The sequence below is a fragment of the Mercenaria mercenaria genome, chromosome 18 (genome assembly GCF_021730395.1).
Source record: "Mercenaria mercenaria strain notata chromosome 18, MADL_Memer_1, whole genome shotgun sequence".
NCBI classification, from domain to species: domain Eukaryota; kingdom Metazoa; phylum Mollusca; class Bivalvia; order Venerida; family Veneridae; genus Mercenaria; species Mercenaria mercenaria.
Window position 1 is genome coordinate 56,264,564 of NC_069378.1, and position 17,609 is coordinate 56,282,172.

General features: G+C 36.4%; 1 protein-coding gene across 1 annotated transcript; it reads right to left on the reverse strand.

Annotated features, from left to right (window-relative positions):
- Positions 1-979: 979 nt before the first annotated feature.
- LOC123538987 (beta-1,3-galactosyltransferase 5-like) lies at positions 980-12,630 on the reverse strand. Its single transcript, XM_045323430.2, has 2 exons — positions 12,470-12,630; positions 980-2,870 (listed from the first exon to the last, which is right to left on the reverse strand). Exon 2 carries the CDS (start codon positions 2,855-2,857, stop codon positions 1,829-1,831), a length of 1,029 nt encoding a protein of 342 aa, XP_045179365.2. The 5' UTR covers positions 2,858-2,870; positions 12,470-12,630; the 3' UTR covers positions 980-1,828.
- Positions 12,631-17,609: the final 4,979 nt, after the last annotated feature.

The following is a 17,609-nucleotide window of genomic DNA, read 5'->3' on the forward strand; positions in this document are numbered from 1 at the left end:
GGTTTATGTTTTCCTGTAAAGTATCACCAGAGCGTTCCGTCACAATCATATTACAACAGGGATGGGGGAGGGGGAAGGGGAGGGGGGTGGTTGGGGTCTTTCGTGGCCGAGTGGTTAATCTTGCTGACTTCAAGTCGATGTGGGTTCGAGCCTGGCTTGAGTGTGAATTATTCATGTGAGAAAGCCATCCAGCTGAGTAGGTCAGTGGTTCTAGCCAGGTCCACGCCGGCGATGAAATAATGCTTGGAAAGGCATCTGAGATCTCCTCTATCAAAAGCAGGAAATTCGCCATATGACCAATAATTTTGCCGGTGTGACGTTAAACACAATAAAAACAAACAAAGAAAAACAACAACAACAACAACAAAACCGAGAAAAAAACAACATATTACACCTGTTCTAAAAGAGCTCCAGTAATATACAGGGAACAGTACAAAGTTCTGATCCACAACTATTAGGCTCCACATGTTATGTCCCCAGCCTCTATTAGGGTGATGATGGAAGTGTACAGACCGGTTAAAACAAAGATCCAAAGACACGTTGTAATTGGTTGTACCGAAGACTAAATCCCATGAAGTTTGGCAATCGGAGTTTTTCATTCACTGCTTCTAAGCTTTGGAACTCTTTTCCCGTCAAGATTAGAGTAGCAGACATGCTTTTAAAAGTCTGCTAAAACACTTCTTTGTACAACATTTCACAAAATGACCAACACATCTCTTCATATGTGCACGCATAAACTCATATAGATTTGGCAATAAACATACTTAAAGCTTTTTTTACAGACTGTACAGGACGGATTACACCAAACAGGAAGTGACTACTAAGTGTTACGTGAAGTAGTCCAAAATGTAGTTCCATGCTGTTGATAAAATCTTGTATAATAAGGCATATGAGGATGTGACAGTTATATTATTGGCGTAGTTTTATTGCTTATTATATTGAGAAAAGATCTTGACCATTTTCATTGTGAATTTCCAGGAATAAGTTTTACCTACGCGTAACTGCTAAACGGCTGTTTTCGTTGGAGCAGTTTTAGATGGTGATGTTTCTCATAACATATTATTTTTCTAATATGTAACATAACATTTTTCTATTTCATACCATACTAAATGACCATATATGATTTTCCATATCACTGAAATGTCTGAAGTGCTGAAAATGAGGTCTGAATATTTCATTGTTTATATGAAATAAAGAAGGAACTGAATTTCAGTTTGCGCATAATGCGGAATATTTTTGAAGCTGACAGTAATATTGGTTTCGGTGTGTTCATATTTTTATTGCTACTTAAAGTCACACCAAAATGATTATGATCAGCAACAAATTTAATTGGTATATTATCAAAAGTAAGATTAACATTATGCGTCATTGCGTTTGAAAGAAGAATTGCCCCTGTTTTATTAAGATTATATTCTACAAGCCACTGTTGAGCCCATTGAGACACAATTAAAACGTCATGATTTAAGGTATCTTCTGTACAAGCCAGAGATGTATTGTCAGCAACTAGACGCGATTTACTCAAAACATCGTCAACGATTTCATTTACACAGATGAGAAATAACAAAGGACCTAACACTGGCCCCTGAGGAAGTCCAGCCGTCACTTTGTTGAAATCTTATTCAGACGTCCCATGATTTAACCTAAAGACCCAGTTTTTTTTAAAAAAAAAAATAGGTCACTAGGTCGCTGGGTGTAATCACAGGAAAACCAAGTTTAAACTCAAGAAGTCCCATTTTCTCAGTGACTGATCATCATACTTTTTTTCAGAATGTTTATCACTTTAAATGTATGAAACATATGCATAGGGAAAATCATGTGAAGTGTCAGTTCAAACTAAAAAATCATTTGCATGGACTGCAGCGTGTAGCCAGAGAGTCTCCATAACATTTGACGATTCAAGCAAAACACCTAATAACGGACAGAAACGAGTTTTTGATTTAAAACATTGGAAAGCTTCGTGTTCGTTGCTAAGGAACTGCAAAAGAGAAAAATGTTTCACTCCTGTTATATTTGCTAAAATTCCAAACACATAGTAATCGTCTATCCAAAAGAAAGGTGTCTGTTTTGCAGCTTCGTACATCGGCCCAATACTATCTTGTGTCATTATCACAAAATATCCTCGACACAGCGTTAACGGGTAGTATTTTAAGCCTGGCAACTCATGACTGGCCACTCTCCACTTTTTGCCTCTCAATCTTGAAATTGCCTGTTTTCCAGCACTCTTAATTTCACACCACATTTTCATTGATGTGTTCTTGTAGTTTAGTAAAAAGTTTTTATACAACGAATACACGTTGACAAAAACATCGTCATCTAGCTTGAGAATGTAAAGTGCGTTTGAACAATATTCCTTAACCCATCTCATCCACAGAACAGCTTTGTGAGTTATATTTGTGTATGAATCAAAGAAAGTTCCCTGTATGATATCGTTATAGTACAAAGACTCTTGATGGACAAGAGCTTGTATATCGTTATGACGGTAAGGCATACCTAAGAAGAAAACGACTCTCATGTCGTACCCGGATAGCAGATGTTGATTGGCCCACGATCGTCTGATTGATGCACGTCTTACAAAATTTGTTACTTTAGAATGAATAACGACTATCATGTTGATTTTCGAATTACTTGTACATGTATTGTTTGTAATAATGTTATAGGGATGGTCGTAGATGGAAAATGGATATCCTTGGTACATATTGTAAGGGTATGCTATTTGGTCGAGAATAAAGTCACCCAATTTATAAATACTCATCGAGAACAACAAGATACAGATAAGCGCTGCCTTCAAAGACTTTGGTCTCCATCTTCGAATCTTAAATGGGATGCTTAGAGATACTGTTCCCCGAAGTCGTTTCATCTTAAATCCAATCCTGAAATAAAAGTGAAAAGTAGTTTTAAAAGCAGAAAACTAAGTACAAAGATGTTTTGAAGTAATCTAATATTCTACTAACCTTTTGAAGGATACATTTAGTTGTAAATTAGACAAACAAGGATGTCAAGCGCTCTATTTTCTGCGATAAACAACCGTTACCACACGAAACGCTGAGAGATCATTTAAGAAATTATGTATAGAAAAAATCTTGTTTTAAGGTTATTAATACACGAACAAGAGGTTATTCATCCGCAGAATTGATTGCACGAGTGTGTACCAGAGTGAAAATTATACCGACGACGTATAACCAATATTTAAGTTAAACACCATTTCACTATACATCATTTCGATTCTAATATGCCCTTTATACAAAGCATAAGATAAAACATATAAGTGCTCTTTCCTGGTCGCAGCAATCGCCCGTTAACGTGACGTCATTTTAGCGTAAGCAAGTTTTAGCAGAAACAAGCAATAGGCCTAGTTACTAGAATATGACTTATGACGTCAAATTGACGCATGACATCATGTTCGTTACTACTTGGATCAATGAAATCTACTTCATTTTTCATCAAAATATTTCATTTAGACATGTGGAAAAGAAAATACAAATACAGTGGTAAATTAGAGAATAGACCAATTAGCTAAGTTCCAATTCTTCATAAAATTTGAAAAGTCTAGACAGACCGACAAAAGTACCAAATGTCGCACAAAGATAGTTTGGATCAATATAAGATTTTTGGCTGTAAAGGCCAATGTCACAGCTCTTTGACATTTTTGAGTCGGCTAAAGGCTGAAAGCCTTTTGACGAGTCCTTGCTATCCAACGATTCTCTAAATGGACCGAATAACATGTGAAGGGATGTAGTTCCATTAGATTTCTCAAATTTCAAACAGTTCACTGCATGAATGAAGTTAAGTTGTGTCAATTCCCTTTGCTATGACCAATATACGATGTAATCTGTCATATTTATAACTTGTAATTGTGCAATTCTCGAATGTAACTCATTAAGCATAAATGTGCATTTAAGAATTGCGCAGGCTTACAAAGCTTGGGTAACATCCAGCGAAAGACAAAAATAGTTCCAGCAGGGCTCCAGATAAGATGCGTATTAGCGTAAATTACGTATAGAAATAATGCAAATACGCATGTCTAATAATTTCTAAGCGTATAAAAACGTATATAAAATTACAGAAACGCACACAATGCTTTTTTAAAAACAAAATCTGAATCGTCTGGATGCGTTAGGTAACATAGCCGATCAGCATCGTATGATTTCTATAAACTTTGCGTGGGTTGAATTTTGGAGTCAGTAAACGGATAAATTATCGGAAGAAGAAGCTCTTACTGGTTTGTTTAGTTACTACTGATATTAAAAATGATTTTAATTCTTATTTTTCGAGAAATAAACAAATCGGCGAAACATTAAATTGTATTTTCTTGTAGTTTTTGAAATCGAAAGTAGATCGTCTATGTTTGGCGAAACGAAACAACTTTTTTATGAAAAGATTTAAATAAGAGGTAATTTAACCGTAAACTTCAATGTCAGATACTGCCAATTGCTGCTAAATGTCTTCGTATCATCACAATTTGTAAAATATATTGTTCAAACTGGAGAAAAGTGAAATCGTATCCGGATATAATATTTGGGGTAAATATCGAGCTGTGTTATGAAATTTTAAGAAAAAAAAAAACTAAAAACAAACTGAAACTGGTAGACTATACTGTCAGTACATCAATCATTAGCCGACTCAGGCCATTCAGGCCTCTGATTTTTTTTTTGGAACATTTTAAATGGCCGCCATTAAGAAGCGAAAACCTTGATTAACAAGTAATATGTTCCACAGACAAATTCTTGCAAACAGTCTGGACGGTCAGATCTATTTTACATTAAGTACGAAGGGTATCAGCTGATGCACAGAATTTTTATACATAATCATCTAGGCTTCCTTACTAGGAAGTTAAGGTTCTATTTCAGAGAGTTTTGAGGAAATTTTAGTCTCGAATAAAACCTACTTATGGCAATACGAAAATTCATTCGTAGCGCTTAAGTTTAGATAAATTCATCTCTATAGGGTAACTGCGAGGTTGGCATGTCTCGAACGCGTTTAAATCTCGTATCATATGATATGAATATGTTAGAAATCTGAATTCCTTTCAGGTCTTTGAAATACTTTATAAAAAGAGTCACATGATGATGTTATTCATGTGCGGATGTCAAAATTTTAATTCAAATATTTGTTTAGATTTAACTGGCATGGGAGAGACTAAAACATTGATATTTTACTTCTTCTGAGACGACCAAACGCACAAAGTGCGGGTTCAAAAAATGTTTTACCCACATTAAGTGAAAGCTCGACAGCCACGAAAATATGTTGTTTTTAGAAATTCGCACTTTACTGAAAGCAAATTGCCTCGATTATAAATATGTACAATCTATCTGTATTCACCCCTTTTTGAACATTAATCCTCCAAAGCGCTATTGGTAACGACAACGATTTTTTTATTGTCACGGCGGTTCGGGTTCGATTCCCGCCGCGGTCATCTTTTTATTCTTGATCTAGTATTTTTAAAATTGTTTAGAAACAGAAACTCGTATTTTAATATTAGTAATATGACCAAATTTCAATTTAAAAGAAAGATCATTTTTGCCAAAATCTGGAGGTCAGTGCCTTTACGGTTTTAGCAATTTGTACAAAAGACAATTTTCAGTCTTAACCATACCCCGCCTTTTTATCCAGTTGCCTGCCAGAAGGATATTATGAAATATAAAAAGTATATGGCTTGTTAACGCTCTGGTCAGAGACTGTTTCAATCTTAGATTAGTTAGGTGTTTTATAGTCTTCCCATCCCGTAAACAAACATGGTATTTATATAAATATCTTCAATGGAGGTGATGTTATTACAAGCTTTGGTTTAACCATATTTAATATGTAAGTTATTAAAGAAACAAATTGAGCCGCACCATGAGAAAACCAACATGGTGCATTTCCGACCAGAATGGATCTAGACCAGTCAGGATTCATGCTGTTCGCTTTCAAAGCCTATTGGAATTAGAGAAACCCTAGGCGAACTGCATGGATCTTGGTACATGTTAGTTGGACGCTTGTCTTTACGTGGCACAAACGTTTTAAGGAAGTTTGGGCGAGTGAGTCAAAGAGAGGGCAGCATAATACTTTAATACTTTCTGCGCCGCGAACTTATCTGACGTCGCCATTTCTGTAAGTGCGTGCGACCGTTACTTTCAATTACACGTCATTAAGGAGGTAGGTTACCTTGTTACCAGGGTAAATTCAAATTAGTTGAACCGCAGTGATTTTTTGTATTTCGTGTAATTTAATGTTTTAACTGCTACAATTTCAGTTCCGTTTATCTCTGTCCCTTCAAGTACAATTTTTATCCAGGTTTGAAGTACATGACCCTCTTAAGGTATTTTATATAGAAAGAAGAAGGAAAATACGGATATTTAACTCTTTTCAGTGTATTTTGGTTTCATTGTTATCCGTAGAAGTCTGCATAATTAATAGTTTTACTAGTATGCGCATAAGCTTTCTTATAAAAGCTTAAAATGTATATGTCGCGGGGCTCGTGTTTCCATGGTAACGCATTTTCTCTCATTTTTCAACAATTATGTATGAAAACGGGTTTTTCGACGGCTTCAGTGCCATTCTGTTATTGACCAACATGGAATATTTGGGTAATATGATTAGCAAAATACCAAGAACTTTACATGGTACTATGTTTTTCTTAAAGTTTAGAGTAACCATGGCAACAGAGATGTTTAAAATAGCTTATATGTTGCTTTTTATCGTAATTTCTTATAAAAAATATTATATAAAATTATCTTTCTTGTTAATGTAGCTTTAAAACATCTTATTTCTAACGTTAGAAATATTTTCTTATGAATTACAGTTAATTTAACAAATTTCACAGCTTAATATACTTACAGCAGTGCCCGTCGTCTGACATTTTTATTGAAAAATCGTTCTGCATGCTGCAATTATTCTCATGGATATTGTTGAAATGAAAATAAAAAGCCGAAGCTGTGTTCCTTAAATAGACCAGTGTCAACGCTTTTGAATTTTACAATTAGACATATAGGTCACGGGCTTCGTTTCCATGGTAACATCAATTTAATTCAAGACACCGCAATTTTATACTGAAATTTTAACAATTTTAGAGCTTAGTTTTAGTATTTAAGTAACAAATTATCAACGGAAACTGGGAAATAGGTATAACAAATCAAACTGCCCAATTGTTATTTGTAAATGACCGTAATAAGTTACCTTTCAGCCATCTATATTCCAAATCACATCAGTTACCATCATCCATTTTCTTACATTCCGCATAACATTTCAATATAATTACATAAAAGAAGCAAAATATTGATCATTTTTCAGAGCAAAAGACAAACAAAAAGTATTTCAGCAAATAATGGCTGTTTAAAAATAGTTCAAATAAAGAAAAGGCACAGAATAACGTACTTTCAAAATAAAAGCTATTAATTTTGCGCGGTAACTGACACGTAACGCCATGACGTCAATGACGTCATTTAAGGCAACAATGTTTTGAAGCGTTTCTGCGGCAATTCATTCATTATTTCTGCATTATTAAACCATTAAACATAAGATCGGCGGCAGGTTCAAGATTAATTTCCAGAAGAATGGATATACAAACACATTTAGTTTGTCGTAAACGTCGTCGTAAATCGTCACGTTAGCTTCCGGTTGGACATGCGCACTTACAAATATCAAGGTAACCTACCTCCTTAATTTAACTTTAGTGACGTCAAAGACTTGAAACGCAACATAATTAATGTAATAAGTAATACCCCTATAATTGTTTTCATCTTCCCTGTCTTTACTTTTAAAAACTGGTATTTCTATTACTACACCTCAAACTTTAGGACATTCACCCGAAAGATAAGTAAATCGAATGAATATTTATAAATTTCGACCATAATTAAATAAGCGCCGCTTCTTATGTTATCATTTAAGTGAGAATACTGTTGTCCTTATTTCACGTACATGTATATGAGCCGCACCATAAGAAAACCAACATAGTCGGTCAAAAGCTATACATAGCTTATATTTGTAATGTTATTCTATCTACCGACAATAAATAAATATTGAATTGACTTGACTTGACTTGACTTGACCTGACTTGCATTTGCGACCAGTATGGATTCAGACCAGACTGCACGACCGCGCAGTCCTGTCAGAATCCATACTGTTCGCTACTGGTTTCTCTAATTGCAATAGGGTTTGAAAGCGAACAGTATAGATCCTGACCAGACTGCGCAGATGCAAAAGCTTGTCTGGATCCATGCCGGTCGCAAATGCACTATGTTGGTTTTCTCATTGTGCGGCTCATATCTGTTTCCTCATCCAGTTCTGTAACCTGGATATCAAAGTTTATCTCTGTACTTTGGTTTACAGGTTCAGTACTCTCTAAATTTTTGAAATGATCAAAGAGTTCATTGATACTTAAGTTTCCAGCCTGTGTTTGTTTTTAAGTATATTGTTTCTTAGCTTTGTTCAAATTTTTTGTTGTTGAAATTTGCTCAATTTGTTCGAGGTGCCTTTTTCTCGTATGCTGTAGCTTCGTTTGTGAATACGCTTGAATTTTGTGTAGTTTGCCCGTTTCGAAATATATTCTCTTTTTCATGCTTCGTTAGATTTATTTTTAACAAACACATTTCCGGCCTTTTTAAATTTTTGTCTAGCTTTATAGCAGTCGTCATTAGACCATGGCTGCTTCACTATATTATTAGTTTTACCTAAATTATTCATGATTTTGCGTGTATAACTGAAAGCGATAGCTGCGAATTCATGCATCACGTTTGTAAAATTTTCTGATCAGAAAATCCGTTCGGACCAATAACAAAATAAAATACACAATTGAAGTCACTGATGCATACAAGTAAATAATCATTATAGTGAATGGTAGCTTTCGCCAACATTTCCATCTCTTTGGAGCCGCCCTTGACAAACAATATAAGGTCACATCAAATAGCTGTTCTTTACTCTATATAGCCGCAGCACACATCAGGACCCATTTTAAATGTCTGTAACTTACATTTTCTTGAAGAATATTGTCAGTGCTAAATAAAAATCAAAAGAAAAGTGAGGGTCATGTTTGATATTGGACAAATATTTTAGTTAAACACACAAGCTGCAAAATCAGCTAAAAATGAAACCTCAACTTTGAGTGGTGGTGTATGATTTAAGTTTCCATGATACATATTGTCATCTTGTTATTTCATTATGAAAATGTTACCTACATGTCAAGCATAGATCTCTCATGTGATTTTAGCGCCTACATTGACCGTCACTTCTTCTATCGCTAGATATACGGGGAATGTTGGTGGCTGATTTCTGCATGTGTCGTTCTTCTGCTAGAACGAAAAATCCAAGTTTTCACATTTGAACGACAGAACGACGTTTTCCTCTTTTGGCGTTGTTTCGTTCCCTCGTTCTAGCGCCCCCACCAAACGATATAACAAAGAATGCAACACGACAGAGCGAAAGAACGATACTTCTTGCATACCAGACTTGGATTTCTGGTGATTTCACCGGTGCTGGAAAACTCCGTCTTACACCCCGTGTGTAAGATGACTATCGTGCTGTAAATGACGTATAACGAACTATATATGTACAGAAGATGAGTTTAGTAATAATAATGTTTTACATAAAACGGGATAAAAATCTATATAGTTCTTCTTTGTTCCTTATAACATATTTCTCGATTCAAAAAACGTCATTTTACGGAAATAACAACGTTTCACTGGAGACGATAAAACAAAATCGGAACTATTATGTTATTTTCGTCTTTGTAACGTTGTGACGTACTTCCTGTTTACGGACGTAAAGTTCCAGCGCTTTGTTAATACGCTACTATAAGAAAAGTGCTGTAAGAAAATCATTTGTTTCAATTTCTTTTTTACTATTTTTTGTTGAATATGGTATGCAAGAAAAAAATTCTATCACTGGCTGTAGGTGCAGATGGGAATATCCGGCTCTCGGGTAACTGTTTACGCGGTAACTCGGCAGGAGCCTCGTTACCGCCTAAACAGTTACCCTCGAGACCGGAAATTCCTATCTGCACCTACAACCAGTGAAAGCATCTTATATTATAAACGGCGCCCTAGAAAACGTCGTTTTGGCCGACGAAACAACGCCAAATGTAAAATTCGTTCTGGCGCGTTCCGGTAGAGCATGTGCAGTTTTGTCAAGTTTTATAGGTTACATTCGACCAATTCAGTTCCTTCTTTATTTCATATTAACAATAAAATATTCAGACTAGAATGAATTTTATATAAAATAAGACACTTTTCATGCTAATATTAGAATGTTTTCGAGCTGTTTACTCTATCGTTTGATAATTTGAGAATACAAACCGATTTAAAAAGAACTGAATATTTAAAAAGAACTAAATAGTAATATTTAGAGCTACATGCATATTTATGCAACCTATGGCACATGTAGGCCTACTTTTCTTGCGTGTGCAATTACTGGAGTATGACATAGGGTTCATTATAATATCGATGCTAAATGACAGGTCACGCTGTATAATGTAAACATTCAATATAGAGACGCCTTGTGGTGTGTTTTAAAACATTAATTTACCCTCAGAATCCATACTCCAATCATTCAGATTTGTTTACTAATACTGCGCATGCTCTATCGGACCGCGCCAGAACGCCAGATTTGGCGTTGCTTCGTTCCATCGTTCTGGCGGGGGCGCAAGAATGACAGAACGCCAAGACGACGTTTTTGGTCGTTCCTTCGTTCTGTCGCGTTTTGTTGTTTTGGCGGGGGTGCCAGAACGAGGGAACGAAAAGTCAAAAAGAGGAAAACGTCGCGCTAAAACGACAGAACGAGACAACGCCAAATGTGAAAACGTCGTTCTTTCGATCTGGCGGGGGCGCCGGAACGAAAGAACGACGAAAGAGCAACACTGGCAGAAATGAGCCACCAATGTAAAGTTTACTTGCCATTTCGTGGTCATTATCAATATAATTGTCATATGATAAATTTTCTAACAGATTCGATATTATCCGTGATAAGTTTAGAACATTATCGTGATAGCTACCAAGTATCTCGAGACAGTTTGAAGCAATAAAAATAACACGATATTTTGCGCTAAAATATTTTCAGGAAATAAATAAAATAATTATCTAGAAAATATTAGATTTTGATGTTTTCAGAAAAATACACACATTTCTTAGGAAGTTTACAATATTATCGTGATAGCTCAGCCTACGTAGCTATCATGTGGCAGAAATATGCCACCGTAGATAGAAAAGTATTTTGATTATTTGTTTATTCTTGCCCACCCGCCGCTCCATGGTTACAGGGGATATCCAGTTTCTTAATAGTTTTTACTGCTGGTTTGTTACAACTGTATTCGAACATTAAAGGCAGATTTATATTTTGCATTTGACTCGACTCTGATTTAACAGTTCTAGAGAAATTTCTGAAACCAGACTGATATATCTCCTTTAAGTTCGTATACAAAAATAAGGTCCATATCTTTTTTTTTTAAATTTTTAGGCATGGGCATTTTCTTGATAATTATTACTGTTGACTTATGGTAGCTTTATTAAAACACTAAAGGCATATTTATATTTAGCATTCGGCTAAGCAGTTGTAAAGATCTTCTTCATGCCATACTCAATATTTATATTTAGAAAAAGTAACGTTCACGAGTACGCATGTTAATTTTATATCCATATATTTCATGCAGAATTTTTCATATACAATATTTTCCTATTGATATCAAAAGATTTTCGCTATCCTTTTTGAGTCAGCATTTTTGTTCTGATTCTAAGTTGTTTTATTTGTACGATTTGCAAATGTTTGCATTTTGATTTTGTCGCTGTACAAAGAGGCTGAGAGAGACCCGAGTGGTATATAATAAAAAAGAAAAAAACATCCAATGGGACCTCCGTCGTTAATGTCGCTGGCTTGGAATCACTTGCCCCTCACCTATGTAGGATCGAGCCACACTCGGGGCGAGGAGTTCTTCATGTGAGGGAAGCCCATCCAGCTGGCTTATGGTCGGTGGTTCTACCCAGGCGCTCGCCCATGATGAGAGTGCACGGAGGGTCACAGGGGGTCTTCATCCACCGTCAGAGCTGGAATGTCGTCAAAATGACCTATAAATGTGTCGGTGCAATGATAAACACAACAAAAAATAACTATTCTAGATTAGATGATGTCAAGTTATAACATTATTTTTCTGTTTCATATGAAACGCATTTTTTTATTTTTACATTCATCTGATTGTATGTTTTGAGGCGGAGTGATGCACAAAGCATATCGCAGGACATCGTACCAACTGGCAGTTACAAGTAAAGTATTATATTCGGATCCTGTTTTCTATATTTGTTCGTTGTTTTTGTTTTGGTTACATCTGTGTCGGTAGTTAGGAACATTGAATTAATGAATAATTGATTTACTAACGGCACAGAGTGAGCAACTACCAGTATCGCTGCAAGAAACAACCCGAAATATTTTCCAACATCACCCGTGCAGAACAACCTGCGCTTCTTCCTTTTCTTCAGAAATATAAGAGTAAACTTTAAAAAAGTCTTACCTTTAGACCGATTATAAATCCCCTTGTTCTATGCTTCGTTACTGTTTAGGTTTTACACATCTTCCACTTTTAAAAATGACTAATTTTTTATGCTAAATGTGTCGTTGGTTATTGGCTGCAAGCACTTGCAGATGAAACATTGATTAAAACATGAACATTCCTTTTTCCAATAATGCTCAGGCCGAATTAAATCGATAGTAATCGTTAATGTAATGTAGGTCATACAATTTGTTAGAGAGAGAGAGAGAGAGAGAGAGAGAGAGAGATGATAACAATTAAACAGTAATTTATTTCATCTGTTTTTAAGTCTGTTTTATTCTTTATTTTTCAAGCTTTACTTTATTTGATTTGTTTTATAAACAAAATATTCGTAACTGGATAATGTAAACTAGATCTTCGGTAGAGCTCTATAGCAAATTATTCATTTTTAAAGGAAACATAAAATTTAAACGTCATTTTAAAGAAGAACAAAACGCCTTTTCAAATTCTAGCATGAATGATGATGATGAAACCGCTGTTCTGGTCACTGTTCGGGGGAGTGAACGTGTTAACTGAGATATTCTCGTGCTCACGTGCTGCTAAAACAAATTTTTGAAAATGCGTGTTCCGTAGCAAAGCGTAAACGTATTACGACCCCAAAACGGATAATTCCAAAGGAAATTATGTCAACGTGATAAAACAACACAGACATTCCCATGCAATATATGGACATTGGTGACGTCGAGGGACAACATAATCGGGCTATTATAACACTACTTTGATAGGGATCTCTATGCGATGCTAAAATTCTGCTCGAGCGGATTTTGTTTGACCCGGATCATAGGCGTAGCCAGAGCTTTCCAAATATTACGCACAATGAGGCACTAACTGCCGAGTGGGGGCTGGAAGGGGGAGGGATTTCCCACTCCCGCTGGTGGGAATCCGGAGCGCCTTTTCTGGTCCTGGCGTGTATAAACAAAGGAGCGTGACCACCTACCGTTAGGGGCCATGCATGTGCGAATAAACAGTTTTATCATATTTGAAACAAGACGGCCGAGATGGCCCTAGGTCGCTCACCTGTGTAACACACCATAACAGTGTAAACATGTTTTACCTAGTGATTTCATGGAGAAAAATATTCTGACAAATTTTCATTCAGATTGGACCAAAAAACGTGGCCTCTTGAGTGTAAACAAGCATTTTCTTTGATTTGACCTAGTTACCTAGTTTTTTTACCCCACATGATTCAGATTCGAACTTGTCCAAAATTTCATGAAAACAAACATTCTGACAAAGTTTCCGGAAGATTGGAGCAAAAAAAAGGCCTCTAGAGTGTATACAAGCTTTTCCTATGATTTGACCTAGTGACCTAGTTTTTACCACAGTGACCCAGATTTGAAATTGTCCAAGACTTCATAACAACCAAATTTTATGAAGATAGAATTAAAAATGTGCCCTCTAGGGTGTAAACAAGCTTATTCTTTTATTTGACCTGGTGACCTAGTTTTTGACCCCATATGACCCAGATAAGAATTCATGCGATATTTCATGCAGAAAAACATTCTGACCAAGTTTCAAGCACATCAAATGAACAAGAGTGTTAACAAGCTTTTCCTTCGATTTGACTGGGTGACCTAGTTTTTGACCAGGAATTATCAAGATAAACATTCTGATCAAGTTTCAAGAAGATAGTGTCATAAATGTGGCCTGAAGAGTGTTAACAAGCTTTTCTTTTGTTTTAACCTTATGACCTAGTTTCTGACCCCATATGACCCAGTTTCAAACTTGGCCTAGAAATCATCAAGATAAACATTCTGACCAAGTTTCATGAAGGTAGGGTCATAAATGTGGCCTCTAGGTTGTTAACAAGCCTTTCCTTTGATTTGACCTGACAACCTAGTTTTTATTTCATTTGACCCGACATGACCCAGTTTCGATCCAGGCCTAGAGATCATCAAGATAATCAGTCTGTGCAAGTTTGTATCAAATCAAAGCATAAATGAAATCTCTATATGGCTGAAAGAGCCAAAATAGAAAATTTTGCCACTTTCCGGGGCAGTAATTCTAGAACCCATGATGGAATCTAGCCAGTTTTCAAAAGGAACTGAGATCTTATTGTGACTTAAGTTGTGTGTAAGTGTGGTTAAAATTAAATATAAAATGTCACTTCTATCATGTTCACAATGTAAAAAATTCCAAGTTTTGGCTCTTTCAAGGGTCAATCAGGGGCCATAACTCCTGTAACCTAGGACTGGATCTGACAGATTCATCATGGAATCCAAGATTTACTGTAGTTGAAGACATTTTACAAGTTTGTATCAAAATCATCTAAATGAAGTCTCTATATGGCTGCAAAATCCAAAATAGCAAATTTTGGCCCTTTAAAGGGCCATAACTGGTAAAAACACGATGGGATCGGGCCAGTTTTCGAAAGGAACAGAGATATTATGCCAATACAAGTTGTGTGCAAGTTTGATTATAGTCGATTTCAAAATGTTGTCTCTTCCGCGTTCACAAGCCAAAAATAGCAAAGTTTGCGGGGCCATAGCTCTGGAACCCATGATGGGATCTGGCCAGTTTTCGAAAGGAACCCAGATATTATGCCAATACAACTTGTGTGCAAGTTTTTATTAAAGTTGATCGCAAAATGTGATTTCAATTGTGTTTACAAGCCAAAAGTGGGAAATTTTGGCCCTTTAAGGGACTATAACTCTGGAACCCATGATGGGATCTGGCTGGTTTTCGAAAGGAACCGAGATATTATGCCCATACAAGTTGTGTACAAGAGGGTCAAGATGACCCTGGATCGCTCACCTTAGTAATATGAGCTACATGTTTCAAATGTCAAACTGATGATTTTTAGAAATTTTTTGGAAGATTTTCTGATGTACAATCAAGTAAACCCTGCGGGGGGGGGGGGGGGGGGGGGGGGAGCCAACTTTACCCCGGGGGTCATGATTTGAACAAAGTTTGTAGAAGTCTACTAGGCAATGTTACATATCAAATATCTAAGATCTACGCCTTCTGGTTTATTTTTAGCAAATTAATGAATATTTCCCTATGTTCAATCAAGTAACCCCTGGGGCTGGGTCAATTTGACCATGGGGGGTCAAGATTTGAACAAATTTTGTAGAGGTCCACTAGGCAATGCTTCATGTCAAATATCTAAGCTCTAGGCCTTCTGGTTTATTTTTAAAATTTTTTGAAGATTTTTCTATTTACAATCAAGTAACCTCATGGGGCGGGGTCAATTTGACCCTGGGGTCATGATTTGAACAAATTTTGTAGAAGTCTACTAGGCAATGCTACATGTGAAATATCTAAGCTCTAGGCCTTCTGGTTTATTTTTAGAAATTTTTTGAAGATTTTCCTATGTAAAATCAAGTGACCCCTGGGGCGGGGTCAATTTTGACCCCGGGGGTCATGATTTGAACAAATCTTGTAAAGGTCCACTAGGCAATGCTACAAGTCGAATATCTAAGCTCTAGGCCTTCTGGTTTATTTTTAGAAAATTTTCCTATGTAAAATCAAGTGACCCCTTGGGTGGGTCAATTTTGACCCCAGGGGTCATTATTTGAACAAATCTTGTAAAGGTTCACTAGGCAATGCTACATGTCAAATATCAAATATCTAAGCTCTAGGCCTTCTGGTTTATTTTTAGAAATTTTTTGAAGATTTTCCTATGTACAATCAAGTGACCCCTGGGGCGGGGTCATGTTTGAACAAATTTTGTAGAGGTCCACTAGGCAATGCTACATGTCAAATATCTAAGCTCTAGGCCTTCTGGTTCATTTTTTAAAATTGTTTTGAAGATTTTCCTATGTAAAATCAAGTGACCCCTGGGGCGGGGTCAATATTGACCCTGGGGTCATGATTTGAACAATTTTAGTAGAGGACCTCTAGACAATGCTACATGTATAATATCTAAGCTCTAGGACTTCTGGTTTTTGAGAAGAAGATATTTTAAGATTTTCCTATGTAAAATCAAGTGACCCCTGGTGCGGGGTCAATTTTGACCCCGGGGTCATGATTTGAACAAAATTGGTAGAGGTCCACTAGGCAATGCTTCAAACCAAATATCTAAGCTCTAGGGCATCTGGTTTTTGAGAAGAATATTTTTAAAGTTTTTCCTTTCGGTTGCCATGGCAACCAGAGTTCTGCATGGAATTCAATTCTTTGAAAAATTTTGAAAGGGGGCCACCCAAGGATCATTCCTGTGAAGTTTGGTGTAATTCTGCCTAGTGGTTTTCAAGAAGAAAATTTTTTTTAGAAATTGTTGATGCACAACTGACAACGCACGACTGACGACGGACATCAAGCAGTCACAATAGCTCACCTTGTCACTTTGTGACAGGTGAGCTAAAAAATCAAATACAAATGTGTCTCTATTGTGTTCACAAGGAAATTGTGGACGGACGGACGACGGACAAAGGGCGCTCACAAAAGCTCACCCTGTCACTATGTGACAGGTGAGTTAAAAATAAATTTACAATAAAAGACATAGTAGAATAGAAATAATTCATAGCAAAACCGCGTTTGAACACTATTTATACACTTGTGCTGTTACACGTCGTTCGAAATAATAACAAGTGACCCCTAGGGCGGGGCCTCTTTTCACCCCAGGGGCATAATTTGAACAATCTTGTACGAGATCCACTAAGCAATGCTACACACCCAATATCAAAGGCCTAGGCTTTGAACTTCAGACAAGAAGATTTTTTCCCCTATAGGTATGTCTATGTTAAATTTGGTAACCCTAGGGCTGGACCTCTTTTCACCCCAGGGGCATACAGTTGAGTCTGTTTTAAGAGACTGACTTTGGGAAGCAGCGAAAAAGGTCACATATGACAGGGAGTCTCTTAAAACAGTCTCACTTAACAGGATGACACTGGTTTCATATATTTTTCCAATTAAAGTAAATGAATATCGGATACTTATATATTGGCCTCTTTTAAGGTAGTAGTGGAAAATGATTAAACAATATTTCTTTAATTGCATATTGATACAAGAGATCACAGAGTGATCTTGGCGCCCACCAATGTGCCATTTTTGAGTGTTCCAAATTTCAAGACTTATTGACTACCTCAAGGTCAAATTTCATTTCCGTACATAACACTGTGCATGTGGTCCAAATTCGAAAGCTGTAGCTTGAGAAATGTGA

Excerpts from the sequence above, each read along its gene's own strand:
- LOC123538987 (XM_045323430.2), bottom strand. The coding sequence starts at position 2,857 with ATGAAACGACTTCGGGGAACAGTATCTCTAAGCATCCCATTTAAGATT.